Source organism: Homarus americanus, unplaced genomic scaffold (assembly GCF_018991925.1).
Source record: "Homarus americanus isolate GMGI-L3 unplaced genomic scaffold, GMGI_Hamer_2.0 scaffold38488, whole genome shotgun sequence".
In the NCBI taxonomy this organism is placed as follows: Eukaryota; Metazoa; Arthropoda; class Malacostraca; order Decapoda; family Nephropidae; genus Homarus; species Homarus americanus.
This window is the reverse complement of record NW_024725463.1, coordinates 630,868-656,202: the sequence shown is the minus strand read 5'-3', so window position 1 is coordinate 656,202 and position 25,335 is coordinate 630,868. Positions and strand designations below refer to the sequence as shown.

The window sequence follows — 25,335 nt, the reverse complement described above, 5'->3', positions numbered from 1 at the left end:
TACGTTCATTCATAATAAAAACTTCCTTAACTGAGTATTATAATCTGAAGTTATCATAGGTATAACTCACAGGTAGAGTTCTTAACCCATTAGATGACTCAATTATAATACCTCTTACTCCCGCTAATGAGACGCACCTTCACCCAACCCACAAATTCATTATTTTCTTTTAGTTTCAGAAATCTGTTGACGGTATTCCATTTTCATCAATAATAATTAATTAGAGATAAATAAAGATAGATATATCAAGGGTAATAATAATAATAGTAATAATAATAATAATAATAATAATAATAATAATAATAATAATAATAATAGGCACAAAAAGTGTATTAAAATTTTTTCAAAGGTAAATTCAACCCAAACCTCAGTTCATCCTAAGAAAACAAGAGTCAATACCTGTAATCCAGTGTGACGGAGCAGCTAAGAAGCCACACACAATCTTCACCGTCCTGTAAGAAAAAAAAATAAAGACGTCATGAGGCCTTTCTCTGACGCCATACACATACTTAACTGTGCCAACCTCACGTATGCACACAGAACAGTTATATAGTCACGTACACACACACACACACACACACACACACACACACACACACAGTAAGGTACCAACCACGAGCCCCATAAAATGAACCCATAACATTACCCAAACATTCAACATTTGTCAGCCCATAACATTGAACAAACATTCAAACATTTGTCAGCTACACGAAATTTGGCTGGTCAGCACACTAGTGTTTGAGGCCCCTAAATAGTTTATCTTCAATGTGTGTCAACAACGGCAGACAATGTTCCTAGATTCTTTTGGGGGTAAACTTTATTGATTTTTTGTTGCTTTGCTTTTTCCTGAAGAATTCTTGATAGGTGTGTGTGTGTGTGTGTGTACGGAAGTGTGTGTCTCCGTGTGTAGGTGTGTGTGTAGGTGTGTGTCTGTGTGTAGGTGTGTGTAGGTGTGGAGGTGTGAGTGTGTGTATCTATCTGTGTGTAGGTGTGTGTGTGTGTGTGTACGGAAGTGTGTGTCTCCGTGTGTAGGTGTGTGTCTGTGTGTAGGTGTGGAGGTGTGAGTGTGTGTATCTATCTGTGTGTAGGTGTGTGTGTGTGTGTGTTTTAGGTCAGGGAGACGGAGGGAGAGGAAGGTAGAGAAGGGGAAGGGAGAGAAGAGAGAGGAAAATATATGGAAGGAAGAGGGAGGGGGAGTGAGAGAGGAAGAGGGAGAAGAGGGAGAGGGAAAGAGAGGGAGGAAGGGAGGGTATAACACTTGCAGGTCTTCTCAGAGCGAACTTCAGTAGTTTCTTACAGGAGATGCCTCTCTCCTTTCCCTGTCTCCTCCCTACCTCCCTCTCCTCTCCCTTCCACTCCTCTCCCTTCCTCTCCTCTCCCTTCCACTCCTCTCCCTTTCTAAATTTTCCCCTCCCCTCCTCTCACTCCCCAACCTCTCCCTTCCTTCCTATACCCTTCCTGCCTTTCACTCCCTTCCCAACCCCTCCCTTCCCTTCCCTTCCCTTCCCGTCGTCTACGAATCATTGAAAGTTTTGCTGTATAAAGGCTTCAATGGGGCTGTTCTTGAGGCATTTTGTTTGGTTATGTGTACGGATGTGTGTGTGTGTGTGTGTGTACTAACAGCATATGTATATGTGTTTGCACGAGTGTAAATATGAATAACGTGTATGAATAATAAATAAATAAATCTAAACTCCATCTTAATTAATGAAAAAATGGCTCCTGTTATGTTGAGAGGCAAGAAATATTTACCCATGGACCACAAGCATATTTATTCCTCTTGCCTCAGTATTTTTTTTTTCATTGTGACTCTCCCAGGTAAAGAAAAAATGCAATATACTTTTAAAAAACAATGAGGTCTTCTTAATTATGTTTTTACTACCTGTTGCCTGCCGGGGGAGGGAAGCTTGAAAAATACCTTGAAGGGGGTTGGGGGAGGGGGGAAGGGAGGGAGTAAGGGTGTGAATGATGGATGGGGAGGGTGGGGTTGTAGCGAGGAAGATATAAATTAAAGGTTGGGTTGGGGTGGGTTGGGTTGGGATGGGATGGGTTGGGTTGGGGTGGGTTGGGTTGGGTTGGGTTGGGTTGGGGTGGGTTGTGGGTTTGGGTTGGGTTGGGTTCGAACAATTACTAAAACTCAACTCTACATATTAGATACAGAACAAAATTTTGTCTTTCTAAAATATTTTACTCACCAACTAAGAGACGATCACGATTATTCTCCAGCTCCAGGGAAGAACAACAACATACGACACTGCATTGAGAGTAACATCACCTTGGGTCTGGTAACTCTGTGAAAAACTTCCTCTAAATAGCACTTTCTACCTTTATCAATGCTGTAAATTCACTTTTTTCATGTACCTCATTTGAATAACCGATGAAGTTTGTATAAATAAATACTAACAAGTCTTCTAGTCACAAATACTTAGTAGAATACGTATCTAATCAGTTCACAGCATTTTAGTTCGAACATATCACTTATAGCATTTTATCATCGCCAAATTAAATTGTTTTCGTTCCCATTAAGAAATATTTACAAGCAAGAATTCATAACCGCACTATTTCGCTACATTACAATCTTTTCTAGACAAATATTAACCGTAAATACCAAGAGACAGTACACACTACACTACACACACACACACACACGTCAGGCTGTTGCATCGAAAATATAAACAAACAATATTTTAACCAGAATGGAAACTTCTCCCGAGTCTCAACGTAAACTTCATAACTTATTCTGAGAAGTTACCAAGTATACCCATTTATAGAACTCCAACCAGTGCCATCTAGTGAGTAAAATAAGAACAATAATTAGAAATACATATATAAACATACATACACGTACCCACACTACATACATACATACATACATACATACATACATACATACATACATACATACATACATACACACATACATACACAATGGGAACGTTGGGAGGAGCATGGAACGAAAAACAAAGACCGGGACACACAATCAGACAGACTAAAATAGCAATTAGTTAGCGAGATACACTCACCCAACACCCCCACGAGGAACACACCCCGAACACTATCAACTACACCCAGTGCACCCCAGCCACGGTACACTAGATACATTATGTAAACAAGCACATAATACTCACTTAACTAACCTAACCAACCCTTTACTAGTCTGTGTGGAGGTGTGAGGAACAAACACCTATTTTTTTTTCTAGTCAAGAGGACGTCTTGGTTATATAACCAAGACGTCCTCTTGGTTATAGGGGATTTTTTTTTTAGAGAGAGAGAGAGAGAGAGAGAGAGAGAGAGAGAGAGAGAGAGAGAGAGAGAGAGAGAGATTATTTTTTTGGTGATATTGTTTTTTGTTTTTCACTGTTTTTGTCTTCTGTTTATCTGTCTATCTGTCTGTCTGTCTTTTATACGTAGAAACAATAGTGTACACATATATAAATACAGCACATCTACTCTCATACACATACATACACATACAATCGTACACGTAACAACACACACACACACACATACACACACACCTCAGCTAACACATACACTCACAGTAACACAAGTCGTCCGGTAATGAGACCATCCAGGGCAGCTTTACTGATGCCTGGCTAACACCCGACACTTATTGGATGAGTGTAGCGGGAAGCTCTGAGGGTGCTTGCCTGCTGTTACTGCCTGCTTACACCTCCTTATACTTTACTTCCTGTTTCTGCTTCTGTTTACATGCCTCTGTCTACCTGCTTACTTGTTTCTGTTCCCTACAACAACTACTACTACTACTACTACTACTACTACCACTGTTACTACTGCTACTACTACTGCTACTACATCAGCTAAGACGCCTGGTAACGCCCACTACTTTGGATCTTTTGTTGACGCCGCTAATACTGCCTTTGGTACTGCCTCTGCCACTCTCGGTGCTGACACTGACTTTGCCACTGTTTTAGTACCTGTTACCATGTCACCGCCGCTGTAGGGAGGAGGAGGAGGAGGTGGTGGTGAGGCGTTCCCTCCTACAGACATCAATAATAATGCTTCCTGGTGAGCGAGGTCGTCTCCTGCAGAAGGGTCGTGGTGATGCGTTACCTCCCTACCTTGATCTAATTGCTCTCTCTCTCTCTCTCCCTCTGGCCATTACCTGGGTTCAACTTACCCTGCTGCAGCACCCTTCCTACTTCACCCCTTCAGTATATATAATTTTTTTTTAACTCGTGTCCTTATCGTCATTTGTCTTATCACGCTGCCGTCTCTTCCAGTTTACTTAATCAATCTTCAGAACCTTCGTCTAGGGACAAATTTTCCATTCCCTAACATCATTAGTCTTATTACTTAAAGATTCCTTGTTTATGATTTGAGTAGTTACCCCTCCTCTCCTCCCCCCTCTCCCCCCTATCGAGGTCTTTTAATATCGTGAAATTTGTGATTAGTCTATCGTTTTTTTTTCTATTTCTCTCATTTATCGGTCTTTTCGTTCAACACCTTTTACTCTAATTACCCTCAATTTCTCACCCCTTTCATCTCTTCTCCGTCTTCATCTCTTCCTCCTCCTCCTCCTCTCCCCCTTTACGTCATCGATCTACATCACTCACAATTTATTCCTCATCTTGCTTGTCATGTCACCTCTCCCTCTCCTTCCTCCCTTCCTTCCTTCCTTCCTCCCTCATTCCTATTATCTCCCCTCTCCATTCGGTCTCTTCCTCCCTACATTACATTTCAATATTCCTGCAGTAAAGTTTTGGCTCAATCACTTGACGCAGAGATTAGCTTTCTCTCTCTCTCTCTGTCTCTCTCTCTCTCTCCTCTCCTCCCACCTTTCATCAACTCGTCTTATCTTCACTTTCTCTCTTAAGCGATTCGTTCCTTCTCCCCTTCCTTCCTCCCTTGCCTATTAAATCTTCTTCAATTTATCATCTGTCTTTCCTTGTCTTCTCTTTTACTATTCAATATTTTTCGTGTTTTTTTTCTTTCGTTCCTTCGTTTTTATTCTATATTGATATTGTTTTTTAATTTAATTTTATTTTATTATCTTTCTTCTTCCTCCTCTTCTCTCATCCTATCTCTCTCACCCCCTGTAGTCTTCCTCCTTCCTTCCCCCTTCTCCTTCTCTTTCCCCTCCTCCTCTCCTCTTCCCCCCCTCCCCCCCCCCTCCTCCCCTTAGTCTTCCCCCTCCTCCTCCTCCTCCCCATAGTCTTCCTTCCCCCTTCTCCTTCTCTTTCCCCTCCTTCCTCCTCCTCTTCCCCCTCCTCCTCTTCCCCCCTCCTCCTCTTCCCCCCTCCTCCTCTCCCCCCCTTTCCTAAGTTACTGCATGACCTCGACTCAGAGGAAAAAGTCACCCCCTGATCTTGTTTGGTGGAGTAGATGGTATCAAGGTACTCTTAACGGAGGTGGGTGGGAGGGTGCGTGCAGGAGGAGGGGGAGAGAGTGCGTGGAGGTAGGGTGAGAGAGTGCGTGGAGGTAGGGTGAGAGAGTGTGTGGAGGTAGGGTGAGAGAGTGTATGGAGGTAGGGTGAGAGAGTGCGTGGAGGTAGGGTGAGAGAGTGTGTGGAGGTAGGGTGAGAGAGTGTATGGAGGTAGGGTGAGAGAGTGCGTGGAGGAACACAAGAACACAAGAATGGGTTGGGTTAGGTTAGGTTAAATTAGGTTACATTAACGTTAAGGGTGGTTAGGTTAGAGCTTAAATTAGTGGTCAGTTCATATTAAATTACATCAGCGTTAGGGTGATCAATCTTCAGGAGAAATAACGAGGGTGGACATTCTTCAGGTGATCCAATACCCCAAACACACACACAGTGGACGGCCATCATCTACCCTTCAGACCTCGCACCGCCGGACACACAAACGGACGAGTTTCACAATAATTTTGGCTCGTGTCGGAATCGTAATTTCCCTCTGCCGTGTTGTGATGTAGAGGCCTGTTAGTCTATGTCTCCTCCCTGAGTGTGTTCTGAAGGGAGTGTATTATGTATAGTGTGTGTATATTTGTGAGTGTATATTGTGTGTATATTATTGTATGTGGATATGCTTTATTTGTGATGGACACACACACACACACACACACACACACATACACACATACACACACACACACACACACACACACACTGATCAAACTTTATCCCCACCAATCTTTAGGTTTTATTCATTACTCATTCTAAAATACAATAATTATTTACGGTTCTTAAACAAAAAACAACAACAACACGAACATACAAAAACACAACAATATTATGATACTGTAAATATAACTAAACCAATAAACACATAAATTCCTTGTTTTAATCATAGGCAGCAGAGTTTATCCTTGTGTTTATAAGACAAAAATCAAGAAACAAAATAACCTAAACTTAACATCAAAGACGCCAAGTATGATGGATGCTGCCATGTTCTTGTTTACGCTTTAGATCTCAGCTGGGGTACCTCGCCGGGCTGCCAGACGTGTGATAAAAACCATACTTGCTGATTGGTCGAAAAAGTTATATATATACTCGGTGAATGATTGAAAAAGTTATAGAAACCCGGTGATTGGTCGAAAATACTATAGATACTCAATGATTGGTCGAAAAAAACTATAAATATTCGCTGATTGGTTGAAAAAACTGTAGAAACTCGACAGACAGACAGACAGGTAAGAGATACTGTATACCTTATTATCAGATCTAATACATATACATATAAACATAAAGTATACAGTAGAACCAGACCCCTTATGTATACACCTAAGAGTATAAGTACACCATAATATCAGACGAAATAGAGCCTCATAGATACTACACACCAACATACCCAGGTGGTCATCTGTAGCTGCTTCTATAATATAAAGTGTCCAGTGTCTGTTTAAGTTAACGTGCCGAGCAGCTCCGTGTCTATCAAACTGCCACACTAAAAGCTCTTATGTTACGATTATCTTCCCGTGTGCCTCTCTGTCTTGTTTATTAGCTTGTTAGCGAACGTCTCCGTGTGTTTGTGAATGTCCCGTGTGAGTCTAGCTAATTTGTTTTGATTGTTTGTTTATTTACGAGGGATACGGGCGTAAAAAAATTATTATTTATGTTGGACTCTGTGTTGGGTGGTTACATGGGAAGCATTTTGGTTGATACAGGAGTTTTGAATTGTGTGTTTTTTTTGTAGTATGTGCTGTAGTTTTTTTTTTGTATTGTAATGAATGAGTTAGTTAGTTATATTCTTATCTATTTTACTTAAGGGGAATAATCTTTCGTTTACAAGGAAAAAAATTATGGAAAAATTATCAAAACTTATTAATTTACTTAGGAATAGAGTTGTCATTCATTTATAAATATTTCTCTGTTTTTGTTGTAAATTCCTTCGAGTGACAAAGACAGTTCTGTAGGGTTTTTTAATATGTGAATTTTACAAAAACAAAATCAAGAGCATAACAAAAACATGAGACTGTGGCATTGAAAGAGTCAAATGTGTCTCACTTCTATCTTGTTTTGACAACCATAGAGACACATGGAGGTCACGCGATGTAGGTGAGAGAGAGAGAGAGAGATGGATAATATACCGGTTATTATAATCTGCCATACAAACAAACACACAAGCATCAATAACCAACAAACAGTAAATAACAAACACAAACAGCAAATACCAAACAAAACACAGTAAACAACACGCTGTAAAAAAATCAAACAAACAAACATACGTCCCTGTACCGATCCTAATGAGGAAAGTAGCACACTAAATCTGTTCTCTGGTTCAGATTAAGAAGGGTGACGAAGAAGCCACTCTTGGTCAGCTGAGTCCATGTTATGACGTCATCCGTGACATCACAAACAGCTGATAAGAGACAGAGTTGCCAGGTGTCGCAATACTTGATAATATTTCGTCAACATAAACACGAACTTGTTTACCATTTTATCCTTGACTTATTTTAGCTTTGAGGTCACATGATCACAGATGTTATAAGACGCATGTGTGTGTGTGTGTGTGTCTGTGTGTGTGTGTGTGTGTGTGTGTGTGATATAACTAAGGAAGACAGATGATGATAACTATTACCAACAATATTGATCAAGAAAGTCAGGATATTATACCTATTATATAACTACAGGTAAATAAACAAACACAGGTACAAACATAAAACAATAACACTAACAACAAACACAAAAAATTACATTATAAAAACACCATTAAATTTCCTTTCGTATCTAAATCAAAGCATCGATGGTAAGGAAATACAGTACATAACACCTTCTGGTCCGGGTGGTGGCGTCGAGTCAGTCAGTATTGGTGTCTTGGGCCATAAATGGAGTCGTTTACTGGACAGAGATGAAGCACAGCGAATAGGGTGGAGTTTATCTGGTGTAACGCTGTGCTATATCTTTGGAAATATAGTAGATATACCCCCCCCTCCCCCTATATAGTTTATTTATCTACCTGTATATCTACCTGTCAGGCTGTTTATCTGTCTATATACCGTCTGTCTGTCTGTCTATCTATCTACACACACACACAGGGGACGATATACACACACACACACACACAGAGGACAAGATACATACACACACAGGGGACGATATACACACACACACACACACACACACACAGGACAAGATACATACACACACAGGGGACGATATACACACAGGGAACGAGACACACACACACACACCCTCCCTGCCAAGAGCTACCTACCTACCTGCCTCACCCACCTCGTCTCCGCTAATGACCTACTTTACCTCTACACCGCCACACATAAGTCACTCTTTGATTATTGACTCGGATCTTCTACACATGTTCTAGGGGGTGAAAATGTGAAGCAGGGTGACATACATACACACACACACTCACACACACACACACTCACTCACACCTGTACAAATGTGAATGTTTGTGTGTATGTGTGTGTGTTTTTTCTCAATTAAACTATCCAATTTACCATCTAAGCTTACTCCATACTACAAGCTTAATAACCCCGCCCCCCTCCACACACACACACACATACGTCAGCTTAACACCATACCATCTCCACAATTACCCGTATAAAGGCGATATACAACGACCATACACAATAAATCTCCCTTTAAGGATTTAGCGATATACAGTCAACACTAATTAATCCCCATATAACGATACGGTATGCAAGTGAGAGTTATTCCCAAAGCAAGAGGTGTGTAAATCCCCCCTTCCTCCCCCCCCCCCTCCCAGCTTATTTCACCTGAAGATTAACCCCACGCTGACGCTAGGTAAAATAAGCTGGGATAGGGTAGCTAATCTTCAGATGATTCAAACATCTTTCCCAAATGATCGTCATCTAACCTAACCTATCCTAACCTAACCTATCCTATCCTATAGTAACCTAACCTATCCTAACCTAACCTATCCTAACCTATCCTATCCTATAGTAACCTATCCTAACCTAACCTATCCTAACCTATCCTAACCTATCCTAACCTAACCAAAGCTTACAATGAATAATTAATCCCCATAAACGAATCAACTTATAATGAATCTTAGTTTAACGAAGAGACTAAACTAAACCTGTCCCTTCCCTTAAGAGAATCTAACACCAGCGACCACCTGAGATTAACGACGACGATAAAAACAAAAGCGAAACGTAAACAAGATAAATAGTGAAAGAACTTGAGAGAACTTGAGAGAACTTGAGAGAGAAGTTTCAGACGTAAAACAACACGATTAAAACTTTCAGAGAGAGAGAGAGAGAGAGAGAGAGAGAGAGAGAGAGAGAGAGAGAGAGTATATGGTGTCCTGGTGGTTCCGTGTTAAAGTGAGAGTATTTACCTGTTTAATTAGTCCTTTTAATTATTTGATTATGATCTTATCTTACCTGTGAGGGTTAATGAGATGAATTTATTAATTGGTAGCGAGACAGGTGAGTGAGATGGGGTGGTTAATTTGTGAGTATATATATATTTCTCTCTCTCTCTCTCACACACACACACACACACACGCCTGTTGAGACTGCGCCATCATTATAAAAGGTTTACATATTCACGACACGTGCTTTGGGGTGAAGGCGACAATACCTTCAAATGTTCATCTGTTAAAACTCTCACGTAGGGCGCAAACGTAAACACACACACACACACACACAAAACCAATATATCAACACACACATAACTACATATCCATTTATTCTTACCCCTACACACAGACACACACATATCCACACGCCCATATATCCACATATATGTAAAATAGACACACATACACACACACATCGTGGCTGTGAATCATTAGCCTTGGAGGGTACGAATATGAGGAAGGTAATTCAAGTTACAACCATTGTCAGCCCTTTTGTACCATGTATGTGTGTGTGTGTGTGTGTGTGTGTGTGTGTGTGTGTGTGACAGAGACAGACAGAGAAAACATACCATATATTGATCGTATATAAACCACCTTACATAACTCTGGATATGTTAAGCTGTACCGTATGTTAAGCTGTACCGTGTGTTAAGCTGTACCGTGTGTTAAGCTGTACCGTGTGTTAAGCTGTACCGTGTGTTAAGCTGTACCGTGTGTTAAGCTGTACCGTATGTTAAGCTGTACCGTGTGTTAAGCTGCACCGTGTGTTAAGCTGCACCGTATGTTAAGCTGTACCGTGTGTTAAGCTGTACCGTGTGTTAAGCTGTACCGTATGTTAAGCTGTACCGTGTGTTAAGCTGTACCGTATGTTAAGCTGTACCGTATGTTAAGCTGTACCGTATGTTAAGCTGTACCGTGTGTTAAGCTGTACCGTGTGTTAAGTTGTACCGTATATTAAGTCAATAACCGTGCTACAGGAGGCCTTAGGTGTGTGTCTTTTTTACAGGGTTTGTTAAGAACTTGGCATAGAGGTAAGAGTATAGTCTGGCCCCATCAGCCGTATACATCTCGGGTTTGTTGACAAAAGGGAACAAGGTAATATTAACGTCACATATTCAGGCGTTTATTCTTCGTTTTCTTTCTTTTCTGATCTTTTTCTTAATTGACTTCTCTCTTTCTTTTATTTTATTTTTCCTCCTTCATTTGACAATAGCTAATCGGTTATTGAGTATTGTTGAATCTTTTTTTTATGGATTTGACATTTTTTCATCTTTTATTTTACATGTGATGAGGATGGCGACTCCCCCTCCCCCCTCACCATCCCCCGTCCTCTCCCCTATCCACCCCTCACCCCTCTCTCCCCCACACCCTACCCCCACCCGTCTTGAATTTACAAATGCATGTCCCCATTAATGGAGTCTAAACTCAAAGCAAAAGTCGGTGCCATTGCAAACAAGAAGGTATTGTTTGTAAACACGGCTCTTTCTGATTGGTGGTAGAGGAGTGTTTGGTCTCTCTCTCTCTCTCTCTCTCTCTCTCTCTCAGGTGAGCTTTTAGAACCTGTGTTATAATGTGTGGAGCTGAGGTACTCAAGCGCTTAAGGAAAGAACAAGGAATTCTGTTTAGTTTTTAGTTCTGTTTCTCTGTCTGTTTCTCTCTGTCTATCTGTCTATTTGTTTCTCTGCTTGTATGTCTCTCTATATCTATATGTCTGTCTGTGTCTGTCTTTCTACTTGTCTGAGTCTTTGTCTATATGTCTATCTGATTGTCTTTATCTGTCTGTTTTTCTGTCTCTATCTGTCTTTCTCTGTCTCACTCTTTCTCTCGACCGATTTATCTCTGTTAGTTATTATAAAATTGGAATCTTAACCCAGAAACGAATTAAAGAAACAGGTAAGACCCAGTTAACCTATTATCTCAGGTGACTACGACAGGTTGACGAGTATGCCAAGAGCGGGGGAGGGGGGAGAGAGGGGGAGGGGAAGTGTGGAGCAGGAAGGGGGGTTGGGGGAGGGTACGGAAGGAGGGTAGTAAGAGAGGAAGGAGGAAGCTACGAAAGGGGGATTAGTGGGGGAGAGAGAGAGAGAGAGAGAGAGAGAGAAGCTATGGTGAGACACGTGACAAAAGGACTCGGTATATATATAAATGTCAAGGGTAGAAACATTGATTGCCTTAAGGACAAATTCGACGAAACAGAATACCGGGAACAGGGGAACGTACTGTACTGCCAGGTAATTAAGGTAAGGCGGTGAGACATGATATACAAAAAGGTGAGTTGATGGACGAAATGGAAGATATCAATTAAATTTCTGGGGCAGGTAAGATTGATTGATTTTTTTTTTTGTCATGGACTTTGTAATTTTTTCTTACAGGGTTATTGTAAGTGTATAGGTGAGTAGATAAGTGTACATATACTTATATACTAAAATCTGTTTCTACGAACTAATGTGAATATAAGAACAACAGATACAAACACGATAAGGATTTCTATAACTCTACTAACATAATCTGAATAAACTACTAAAGGTAACTGCTAGTTTACCTTCACCTTCCGTGTGTTACCGATAGTTCATTAAGACACCTGTTGGGCAGGTAATGACCAACACTTCTTCAGGAACGCGCGTGTGTTTTGACCGTCATCTCTGAGGCAACACGGATGAACCACTTATCGAAGACAAAGGAAAGTTGTGTACAAGAAGTGTTATTTTTTTCAATTTCTCTCTCTCTCTCTCTCTCTGTCCGTCTCTCGCTCTCTCTCTCTTACTTTTTATATACTGTACACAGGAGAAGATCTACACGTATTACACTACTCACACATAGTACATAAGGCCCACATATCACACAGGGACCCACATAAAACACAGGGACCCACATATCACAAACACCCCCCCCTCCCCACACACACAGAAGCCAAAATCACAGACACATTTGAAGGCAATTATCACCCAGGAGGGATTATTCTCAGTCCCTTCTTACATAAGGTAAAAAACATTGTCCTGAATAACTGGCCAGGAGACAACACCCCCCCTCCCCGGTTTACCAGGATTTGGTCTGTCTGATCACTCTTTAATTACCCTCAATTAGACATTATTTACTTCCATTAGGAGGTAATGTATTAGTGAAGTATCCAATAATTGAACGGTTGATAGTTAGCATTTTGTTAACAGTGTTTGCCAGTGTTTTCTCTCGATAATTAGTGAGTATATTTTTTCCTATTAATGTAAGATTTTTGTTTAACCCTTTGAAGATAAATTAACCCTTTGATGAAGCTGATTTAACCCTTTGAAGATGAATTAACCCTTTGATGAAGATGATTTAACCCTTTGATGATGCTTTAACCCTTTGACGACGATGATTTAACCCTTTGACGACAATGATTTAACCCTTTGAAGATGATTTAACCCTTTGCTGAAGATGATTTAACCCTTTGAAGATGATTTAACCCTTTGACGACGATGAATTAACCCCTTGATGACGACGATATAGCCCAGGTAAGTTCCAATAGCCAAAAGTAATATAATTTTCAAACTAAATCCTGATAAAACTTGCCATACTGATACATGAAGAACATACTGTGTCTTATATCTCAGGTATTTATAACAACAAAAACAGATTTGTAACTCTCTGTCTGTCTGTCTCTCCTTTATTCCATGTCTGTTTCTCTTTTTACTCTCTCTGTCTGTCTATTTTACTCCCTCTCTCTCTCTCTATTTTACTCCCTCTGTCTCTCTCCCTTTTACCCCCTTTGTTTCTCTCTCTTTTCTGCATTTACTCCCTCTGTCTCTCTCTCTCTCATTTACTCCCTCTGTCTCTCTCTCTCTCATTTACTCCCTCTGTCTCTCTCTCTCTCATTTACTCCCTCTGTCTCTCTCTCTCTCTGTCTCCTTTACTCCCTCTGTCTCTCTCTCTCTCCTCCCTCTGTCTCCTTCCTCCTCTGTCTCTCTCTGTCTCATTTACTCCCTCTGTCTCTCTCTCTCATTTACTCCCTCTGTCTCTCTCTCTTTTACTCCCTGTCTCTCTCTCCTTTACTCCCTCTCTCTTACTCCTTCTCTCTTTTACTCCCTCTCTCCTTTACTTCCTCTGTCTCTCTCTCCTTTACTCCCTCTGTCCTCTCTCTCTTACTCCTTCTCTCTCTCTCTTTACTCTCCTCTCTCCTTTACTCCCTGTCTCTCTCTCCTTTACTCCCTCTCTCTTACTCCTTCTCTCTTTTACTCCCTCTCTCCTTTACTCCTCTGTCTCTCTCTCCTTTACTCCCTCTGTCTCTCTCCTTTACTCCCTCTGTCCTCTCTTACTCCTTCTGTCTCTCTCTCTCTTACTCCTTCTGTCTCTCTCTCTCTTACTCCTTCTCTCGTTTACTCCCTCTGTCTCTCTCTCCTTTACTCCCTCTGTCTTACTCCTTCTCTCTTTTACTCCCTCTCTCCTTTACTCCCTCTGTCTCTCTCTCCTTTACTCCCTCTGTCTCTCTCCTTTACTCCCTCTGTCTCTCTCCCCAGCTGTTCTAAAGCAAGGTTCTGTGGTGGTCGTTGCATGTTGCTGTAATAATGTCAGTTCTACTTCCTAGAAAATCCGTCTAAACCAACAGTGGTAAATGAGGTGAAATTACCAGAACTAATGTCTGTTTTGTTGGATTGAGAGACAGACATTTTCTATGTTAATTTCTCTTTATCTGTTCTTGTTTGTTTTCTCTTTATTAATTTATGTTTTTATTCCTTCTGTTAGTGTAATTCTATCGTTATTTCTTGATTTTCTTTCTTCCGTTTAATAATGTTACTTGTTATTTTTCTTCTTTGTGTGTTTAATTATCTCTTATTCTTTACTTATTTCCATTATATTGTGATTATATTTTTGTCCTGTTTTTATTTTAACCCAGAACAGGTGTTTATTACTTCCTTAAGTCATCTGTACAGGTGTTAAGTCTTCTTATCAACAGGATTTTCATTGTTACGGATTTAATATTCTTTTTTCTGAATTTATAACTAATATTCATGTTTTGTTTTTTTGTAATTGTTTCTGAATTTTAAAACTGAACTGTAATGTTATGTTATCCAGGTACACTGTATTTTCACCCTCTGTATTTGTCTCATTCTTTAAACTCTTTTTGTATTTATCTTTGAAATATTTTTGTATTTGCTGAATTTGTATCTGGTTTTTTATTTACATGATAATTTTTGTTTTGTGATTTTCTTAATAATTGTTGAAATTTCTTGTTTTTATCATAGAAATAATCTTTTATTTACCAAGTGTTTTTGTTACTTTTAGTCCTCAATTTTCTTTATAATTATCGTAACAAAATTTTTATACTTTCATTGCTTAAGAAAGTTAATTTTATTTGTATCATTGAGGTCAAAGTTAACATTAAATATAAGGGTAATGTTAAGGGCCCAAAGTTAACAAGTCCCTAACATAAGGCTGGCAAGGTTGAACAAAACACAGACTATCACTTGAAACATATAAAAATGTATTTGTTTTTCACACCCGCCGCCCCTGACTCGGGACACACGGGCGCTACCACTACAAAATATATAAAACCTCCGATTACTCTTAGTGAAGAAATGCCATATAGTTTAACTGTACATGAAATATCTCAGGTTAACACTATGTACAAAATATGATCAATAATATAATAATGAATTTGAGGCAGAAGGAAGGAAAGACTAACAGAAGATAAAATGTTAAATAAAAAATAATTTCAACTTTGTTTTGTGTTTTTTTAGTCTGAAAAAAATAATGAGATCATTTGTGAAAATTTCTGATGTTAATAAAAGTCTTGTCTTAGAACTATTGTTTTTTTACATGTTTTGAGCAACATTCTTATTATATATATATATATTTTTAGCAACTGTTTCATTAATACACAAGAATTTTCCTTCTACCGATTCAAAAATTTCTATAAACTTTGAACGATTAAAACATAAATCGAACATTAAATAAAAGTATCAAATAATTGTCCACAAAATGAAATACATGACAAATTATTTGACGTAGTAATTACTATACACAGTAATGTTGTTGTACTGACTAGAATTTCAAACAAAAACTGCCACTTTAAGGTTCATTAATTAATGCTTCTCGTGAATGCTCCAGCAGTGACGTCATCAGCATCAGGTGGGATTAAAAGAACAAGTCCAGTGACGTCATGTAAGTACTGTTATATGATTGGATCTCCTTCACCAGCGACGTCATACAAGTACTGTTATATGACTGGCTCTCATTCACCAGTGACGTCATACAAGTTCAGCCATATGATTGGGTCTCCTTGACCAGTGTTATGTAAGTACTGTCATATGATTGACCTCCTCGACCCCATAAACAAGTGTTATTTTCCTTCACCACACACACACACATGGCTAGGAAAATAACATGCACATAATCCTTTACTCTATCACTGGGAAAACGGTAATATAATAATTCTTTTAACAATATAAATACTACATTAACTACAGGTTATCTTATTACAAAGAACGCCACTGAACTGCCTTATGATTGGCTTATTGCACTAATGACGTCACTCGTCCAATGCCCACCGTGTCTCCTGAATGGCTGAGCGTGGGTCATCAGGGCTCCGTCTGTGGCTGAGATCTGTAACAAAGGAGACGAGAAATTATTCCCTCATTCTTACGTATAAACAAAAATATTCATGAAAATATCAAACCTAATCTAATACTGAAATTCTAACGTTTAGGAGATAAATATTATCCCCGTGTATTAGTTAATTAATCATGTTCTCAGTTACAAATGTTCAGCTTGTCATAAACACAGAAACTCATGCTCACCTATCCAGTTAAACAAGGCCTGAGGAAGTCGTCGTGGGTAGACTGGTGACCCCAAACTGTTGATCAGCCCCAGGACAGCAGCTGCCTGTAGACCACACTCACGCCTGCACCATCGACCTGTCTCCAACACACAGCATCTGATCCTTAAACCAAATACAACCTCATCCATCCATCCTCTTCATCCGTGCGTCATCCTCTCGTCCTCCTGAAGCATCGATCTTCATGCATCAGGTGTTTAGCCAGGAGGCGATAAGACCAGCAAGGATCTTTAGTAGGACTACCAGCGTCCACGAGCCTTGCATTATGTCCATCTATCCTGCCATCCTCCCCCACTCTTCCTCGCGTCACCAAGATGGTAGATAGAAGCACAAGATAACAATATGAACTGAACTTCTTTGTTTCTTCCGACATGTTCACCAGTATAATATTAATTTACGTGTTATGTCCCTCCATAATCTGACTCATTGAAGCCTCAAACTTTCAGCTCCTTTACTGTTCGTTAAAGAAATGGGCAACTCCAAACCGTTCACTTGCACTTACTCGAGAGAAAACATCACAGAAAGCCTCATAGATTACGATTAAAATGACTTACACTCACTTAAGTTTTTGTTCACTAAAGAAACATTAGAGCAAAAAGGGTTTATGTACATGGCTGGCAGCTGAGGCTAGTAAATTTGTCATCACCGAGATGATTTTGTGCACCATTTTATTGACCAGACTGCGTTAACTGGTTTAGTTTGTTGTTGTGGTACTGTTGAAAAATGTTAGGAAACAATGGTTGAAGGCACTGGCACCGTTATGGAGGCTTTGAAAGCTTGGTTAGGACTTTGGTCCCGGTCCATCATGTCTCCCGTGTACAATACTATTGACTTCACTAGAGTACATTAAGTCTATGCTGGACAGATAATTCTGTCTTTCGTTGTAAACACGAAAGAGAAAAAAAACACTCGTTGCAAGTGTTCCCAGCTCCCTGCCTATAGCAGGAAGCTGCTGGAACCGATCCACGTATGGGAGAGTCCGCAGTCTGACAAAAGGTGGTCTGTTTCCTCAGTCACGCTGGGGAAGTCGAAGTGGGACCCCGAACTTGTGCTGACAGCATCGAAGTCTATGTCAGCATCAAGAGAGTCGAGGTCCATCTTGATGTCTGAGATGGGGATGAAGTCGGTGATGTTGTACAGGTCATCCAAGGTAGCGTGCTCTGTTATTTGACCACTGGTGTTATTTCGTGGACTTTGTATTTCTGTCTTAATCTCTGTCTTAATATGTGGTGTTTCACACACTGGGGAACCAAGACCCGGGGACGCTAGACTTTGTGGAGTGTAAACAATTTCGTAGAGATCGTCTGGCTCTTGCTTGATTCTGGTGTTGGGGCTGGAGACTGTGTTATGGGTGGATGTGGTGGTGTGGTGACTCAAGGCTGTCAGACCGTGGGTACTGGTGGGTGTGTGGTACTGGGCGGTGACGGAGGGGTTGTAGGTGAAGGCGGGCGGGTCTTCGTACATAGAGGCACTCTCGGGAGAATCTGGGAGATCACAGGGTGGACTGGCGGGCACTTCTGGAGGGGAATGTGGGGTTAGTGCCATGACACCATTTTGGGGCATCCTATGAGACCTCTTAAAGTCATCGTCGATGGTGATCTTAATACCCAGCTTGTTGTGATCGACCTCGAGACCCTGTGTGTGGGTGATGCGGGTGTTGCTGATGACGTTCACCACATTCTTGGCCCGGTCCTTGTTATTACAATGGTCCTTGGCCTTGGTGATCTTTCCAACACTCTTTTCTGACACACCTTTTAGCTGGGCTTTCTGTCCCTTCTTGCGGGGACGGTACTTGTAGTTAGGATACTCGCGCATGTGGAGCTGTTTCAGACGCTCAGCCTCGTCGCGGTAAGGTCGTCGTTGTTCCTCAGACAACAACTTCCAGCGGCGTCCCAGTTGCTTGGAGATCTCAGCATTGTGCATATCTGGCGCAAACTTGATGATCTCCCTCCGCTCCATCTGGGACCACACCATAAAGGCGTTCATGGGCCGTTTGATGTGGTTTGGGGGATGTTTCTTCGTCTGCAACAACAAAAAGAAAATAATTAACAAACATCCTAGTGGAAAAAATATTAATCTTTAAAATATGTTCAATAAGTTCACTGATACAGGGGCCTCTGATACACAAACACACAGCACTACAGTACACCAAGAGTAAACCAAATACAGAGACATTTACGTAGGTACATAAATATTTAGAAAAAAAGAAACTAACCCCAAAAAGATTAACAGAAAAAACAGCTGTCCAATCTGTCCTAATGTGGTACCCGGTAAACCCCTCTACTCCCAACCCTCTCTCCGCCAATAGGATGGTTGCCACACATTGCCATCCCCCCATACCACCTGCCAATCATGTGCTGTCATCACATAGGGTTGACACAAGAGCAGATGGCGAGGGTTCGTAACCCCATTTAGGTAACCTGTTGTTACGTCCACAAAGCGAAATCTTTTGTTGGTCTGTCAGCCCCACGATTACTGAATACGCATAGTCAATGTAATGGAAATGTACCTGGAAGGCGTCAGACAGCGGAAGGATTAAAGTGAATATTTAAGAGGAAATTCCCATAAAAACGAATTATTGATGATATGTTTCAGTTTGTATCTCAGGTTCGTGTCCTCAACATCAATAAAGCTTCCGTCAGAGGAGATTGTCTCACATAGTCTCACATCTGTCAGCGTTAGACAAGACGAGATAAATAAAAACAAATACCAAATTAGATTCGTCCTTCTAACTCGTATCAGGGGAAAGAAAAACCTCCGGGGAAATGGGCAAAAACTCAAGCTCATCGTCGGGTTTTATCCCTTTTCTACCTTGGGGTTCTTTTCCCTCAGTCCCGACGGGGGGCAAAAAAAATGTTTAAGTATGGTGGCAGCGTCTTGCTCGTCCTTGCCCACAACAACAAAAACGGCATTACTGGGGCTGGCTATATGCTGCCGCTACTCTCCCAACAAGACACATACACTATACACCCACCCACCCACATACACCCACCCACATACACCCACCCACCCACACCCACCCCCACACACGTACAGACAACCTTCTATCAAAGACCACCCTACACAACTCCCTATTAAAACAAACAACACGAAATGACAAACTCCCAATATACACAAACTAAGTTTATTAAGTCGACCAAGTACTGAAAACCCCAGCGAGGTCAACAACATTCAGATCTGTGGTGGTGTTCCTACCCGAGACAAAAACGTCATTAGAGCGACGGGTGCCCACAACAAACACCGCCCCCCACACTCCTGCCCCCCCCCACTCCTGCCCCCCACACTCACCACCTCAGGTACGATGCTCGGAGGGGGAAAAACACCTCTTCAATTAAATTGGTTCACCTGGTGCAAAAAATAAGTCCTGGTGATTTATATACACACGCGGGTTGACGTCATCATCCAAACGTCTCCCTCCCTCTCTCCTTCCCTCCCTTCCTCCCTCCCTCTCTCCTTCCCTCCCTCCCTCTCTCTCCTTCCTGCCTTCCCTCTCCCCTCTATGGATTGTCAAGCTATTCACACTGAAGCAAACGTGAGGAACAGATCTATTAATGGATATAAACACCGCTTAAGCCTTATCTTTACCACGCTAGTATATATATATATGTGTGTATGTGTGTGTGTGTGTGTGTGTGTGTGTGTGTGTGTGTGTGTGTGTGTGTGTGTGTGTGTGTGTGTGTGTGTGTGTGTGTGTGTGTGTGTGTGTGTGTGTGTGTGTGTGTATCGACGTGTTTACTGAACTTTAATCATCATGAGCTACAATTTGAACACACACACACACACGAAATACTAAAAATAAACAAATATGTTACACTGACACACATACGTGAAATGAAAGACAGTGATTTGACCTCAATTACACTCATTCAATCTTGATATATAGAGCTGTGGGCGTCTCTAAGTAACTCCTATAAGTGATAGTGGAGGAGGTGATGATGAAGATGGTGATAGGGGTAAGAGAGAAGAGGGTAGTGAATATAGTAAGTGTTGGGATGATAATTTTATGGTGATAGTGAAGGGGTGATGATGATGATATGGTGATGATAGTGAGGGTGATAGGGAGCGATAGAGTAAATTAATGGTGAATATTATGACTATGATAGGAGTGTGGGGAGCTAAGGTATATGGTGAATGATGAAGGGGGAGATAAGGTGTGGATGGTGGGGAGTAAGGTCATTAATACAGGGGGAGGAGAGTGTGGGGAGAGGAGAGAGTAGAGAGAGAGAGAGAGAGAGAGAGAGAGAGAGAGAGAGAGAGAGAGAGGAGCTGAGGTTATGAAGTGATAAAGTAACCAGCAGCAGCAGACTACAGAAGGATACCTAATAAGTGCTAGTAGTAGTAGTAGTAGTAGTAGTAGTAGTAGTAGTGGTAGTAGTAGTAGGCTCTAACTTCCCCACCATCCTCTTAACCTGCACACGTATAAAAGACAAAACAAAGAAACAAACACAATAACTAACAGAAAGATACTAATGGTGAGAGTCAACAATAACAAAAAATAACAAAAAAAACAACACCAAAAACGTAGTTAAATAAGGCAATGAACTATACACCACATTGTTGAAGGTCTACACAGCATCACCTGACTTTATGCTGGACAGATTAAGACACCGAGTAAACAACCTCTCAGCTTTATGCTACAGGAGTCAGCTGGTAGACACGCGGAGACTACAACAGCAAGCCCTCTCGTGTATATATGGAGGGGGGGGAGAGGTACGAGAGGGAGTGGGGGGAGAGGGGGAGGGAGTGGGGGGAGAGGGAAGGGAGGGGGGGGGAGGGGAAGGGAGTGGGGAGAGGGGTAGGGAGTAGGGGAGAGGGGTAGGGAGTGGGGGGGGAGAGGGCAAAAACATCAACGATTTACTGAGCAATAATTGTTCTCTGCTGGGAAAGATGGGAGGTTGGTAACAGAGATTGGGTGGGTGGCAGCGTAGCAACTTTGTGGTGACCCTGAACACATGAGAGTGAACGACCAACCAGAGAGGCTAGCAAGGCAGGGAGAATAGATGGTCTCTCTCGTGCGTGTGCGTGTGTGCGTGTGTGTGTCCTTCATTGAGTTATGTAAGTGGGTTTATTTTACTACCGAGTCGATACTTTTTAACACTTGTACTCTGATCCACCAAACAGTCACTCCAGAACTACTCCTACTACTTGGAGATGTAAATACTATTAAATAAACTCATTAAAAGACACTGGGTAAAGGTATTTGGTCCCAATGTCAGACGAGGCGGTATAATCAACACACAATGCTTAAAGAGCTGAGACTGTGGGGCGGCGTGTGAGGGGGCAGAACTGTTGAGGTAATAGGGATGGTTGTTTTTTTTAAAGAGTTTAGACCAAGCTGTCGTCCATCCCAGGCTCAAGGGGTGAGGGAGGGAGGAGAAGGGGGTGTGGGAGGGGGTGGAGAGAGAGGGGAGGGGGGAGCATCAGGGCATGGGAGGAACCTTTTTGATTGTAGCGTCAGACTGTCAGCTGTTAGGGGGCCTTTTTGTAGTAGCTAACCTGCCTACCTACTACCCCCTACCTCTCCTCTATTCTCTTCAGCTGAGTGGGTTAGGAGGCCTCTCTCTCTCTCTCTCTCTTCCTCTACTTCGTCAAATCTCACTCGACCCTCAAGAGTAAAAACAACACCCCACACTAATCAGTCCCCACTCAATACCCACACTACAACAGGCCCCACTCCACACTCACACTATGACAGCCCCCCACTCCACACCATGACAGCCCCCACTCAATACCCACACTATAAGTCCCCACTCCACACCATGACAGCCCTCACTACACACCCACTCTACAACAGCTCCCAACCCACGGTAATAAAAAAATAATATATCCTTCCCACATCCTCATCACCTGCTGCTAACCCCCACTACTCCACCTTCCTTAACCCTAACCTAACCTCACCCACAGTACTAAGAGAATACCCCCTCCCCCCGGGTGAGGTGTGTGGTAGGAGCAACAGTTTACTCAGCTGCTGGTGAGACTCTTGTTGTCGTTATTGTCAATTTCAAGGTTCACACTCCCCCCTCCACCAGGCTAAATATGACGGTAGGTGTATCGACCACATGCAATACGTTTTAACCTGTTGTCAGATTTACGATACCTGCTATACTATATATTATCAATGACATACGCATAAAATGTAACGAAACTTTTCGCTCAGATTATGTGTGTGTGTGTGTGTGTGTGTGTAAACCGCTCGATTCTCCTCCCAGAGCTCTAGTTGTTGTCGTTTTTGTTCATTTCGGCCCTCGGTATCTCTCACTCCTTCCTATACACTATACCGTCATGATTTCGTTTCGATTAAATAATGTCTGTGTCTCCTAATTAATCACTAATCCAGGGTTATGACGTGTAGAGATTGATTTTTTTTATGGGGGGGATAGGATTCATACTGCAAGGTGGTGGTGGCAGCGGGCGACACGAGGTGGCTAAGAGGAGAGAGGGCTGGCTGGCTGGCTCGTGTTGTTGTCATTATTGTGAATTCTACCCTCAACATTCCTCCCCGCGCTAGTGTCCCGCCCTACCCAAATTTCCTGTAACTGGAGAAGTGAACTGCCAAAATCATCGTATACACTAACTCATGCCAAAAACAAAAAAAATCATATATTGAGAACGGTGTCACGTACTTGTTAGTTATATGGGAGTTCCTCTGTTTTTAATCATAATATTTCCAGACGATAATTTTATTACATCACCCATCAGTTTAAAACATCGATTAAAATAAGTATAAGACTCCACATTTATTAAGTTAGCTATAGAAGTATTTAATATAGCTAATAACATATAAATTCTCAATATAAGCTAATAATATACCAAATATACATCAGTGCTCATTAGAAACTGATATCTAAATTATCTTTATAGTCTTGACATTGAAATTAGACACACACACACACACACACACACACACACTTAGCTTTATGCACAATATTCCGTTCCGTGTGTCAGTATCGTTAAGGATAAAGTGTGGGGGGGAAGGGTTTACCCACCAATAAAAAACCATCTCCATTGACCTTGTTTCATACCAACACTAAAATAGTTTCACGGTCACCTGAACTCCCTACCTTCATTTCATATTTCCAGAGTGAAAGTTTTTTTTTATCTCTATTTCCCACGAAGCTTCACAAAATAAAACTCATATATCACAAAACATCCCCTAGTCTCGATCTTCATCACCAGTCAAGTCAGGTCAGGCAGGCATTCCATATCACCGAAAATAATCTATCACCTGTAGTAACTAATTTGTAAACTTTCTCACTACCCACACCTGTTATCACCACAATCTTCGCTTTTATCACCACACAAGGCTCCAGATTCGACAATTACAATCACAGGTGAAGTGACACTATCTCGTCACCTACACACCGCATCTCTCAATCTCATTTCGTTATCTTCTTGGTTAGGTTAAGCTAATAACACAATAACACCGAAGTCATCTCCAAATAACATGACAACAGGATTGATTTTTCACTTAACACACACTACACGTCTTGCTTCCAACATGATAGAACACAACACAAACAAATCCTACTACCATGATATTAATCCATGGTTGAAAAATTATAAAAATCCACATAAAACCAAATGTTTCTCGATTCAGTGATCATTAGGAACAAAACGATGGAGTATCTTTGCTTAAGTCACCAGAGATGTGAACAAACAATAGCTTGGGGTCACACACACCACAACAACTTCTGGGGTTTTTGAAAGTTTATATATGGAGTTACTAGATTTAACTAATGTCCTTCTTGCTTGTGTTATATGCAATAAGTAACTGGACCCCTACGACAGGAAAAGAAACAGATGACAGTCAAGAGAAACAGATGACAGTCGCATTAATCTATTTTTCACTTAAGATGCAAAACTAAGTTGGTCATAAATCTCGTGTAAATAAAGTTTTTATTTACACGACAACAATGACGGGTTTTTATCAATAACTGAATCCTGTACGTGATTTTATACCTTAGGTTAATATTCTACATGTTGTAAATCACAAATAATAGCTGTCCAGGTTCACACTTGTGTCGCCAGTGAGGAGCAGGACATGACAATATATAACTAAAACATTCATAAGATGTTTATCGGGATATATATATCGGGAGTAAGACACTTGATATCGGGTGTGGTAGAGGATTATGTTCGCACATTAACTTGTGGTGAGGGACCTCTCTGGCAAGACCACATGTGGCTGGGGAAGCAACAAGCTGCACTCACTCGCACATTCACGCCGCCAAAAACTAAGTCCACAATTTCGAGTTTCTCACCTGTGTGGCATCAGAATATGGCGTGTTGGAGCTGTCATTCACCAACATAGATCCGAACACTGTAGACGAGCTGGGCACAGGCACCCTCTCATAATTCGCATGGGGTAACATTTTGCCGTCGCGATGACAGGCCAAGACCACAGCAACTCACTCTCAGCACGGAGCAGCGCGACCTCCTCCACGCACGGCAAATGCACAACTGAAGCCTGTAGTAAACAGACGGCATGCTATAAGCGAGTAGTGTGTGGCGGCGGTGACGTCACAACCAATCCCCACGCGAGAGGCTCCACACGACTCGAGCGAAATCACCTACACTACTTCTCTTTCCGTATCGTAGATTTTGCGATTTTTCGTGTAACTCACGAGATCTTCGTCAAAATATATACTCGGTGAGTAAAACCTAACTTAACTAATACTTCCATTTATATTACCAGTAAAAATATTATGTACTGACCGATTACATAACATTGTGTCAAGAACTTTACTATCCGTAGTA

At 41.4% G+C, this 25,335-nt stretch overlaps 1 protein-coding gene across 1 annotated transcript; it reads right to left on the bottom strand.

The window, feature by feature from the left end:
- Window positions 1–15,202: 15,202 nt before the first annotated feature.
- Window positions 15,203–25,055, bottom strand: LOC121864881 (transcription factor Sox-11-like). Its single transcript, XM_042364046.1, has 3 exons — window positions 24,840–25,055; window positions 16,541–18,600; window positions 15,203–16,346 (listed from the first exon to the last, which is right to left on the bottom strand). Exons 1-2 carry the CDS (start codon window positions 24,948–24,950, stop codon window positions 17,515–17,517), a joined length of 1,197 nt encoding a protein of 398 aa, XP_042219980.1. The 5' UTR covers window positions 24,951–25,055; the 3' UTR covers window positions 15,203–16,346; window positions 16,541–17,514.
- Window positions 25,056–25,335: the final 280 nt, after the last annotated feature.

Excerpts from the sequence above, each read along its gene's own strand:
- LOC121864881 (XM_042364046.1), bottom strand. The coding sequence starts at position 24,950 with ATGTTACCCCATGCGAATTATGAGAGGGTGCCTGTGCCCAGCTCGTCT. Across the intron at positions 18,601-24,839 it reads CATATTCTGATGCCACACAG|ACGAAGAAACATCCCCCAAA; the intron begins GTGAGAAACTCG and ends TTGTTGTTGCAG.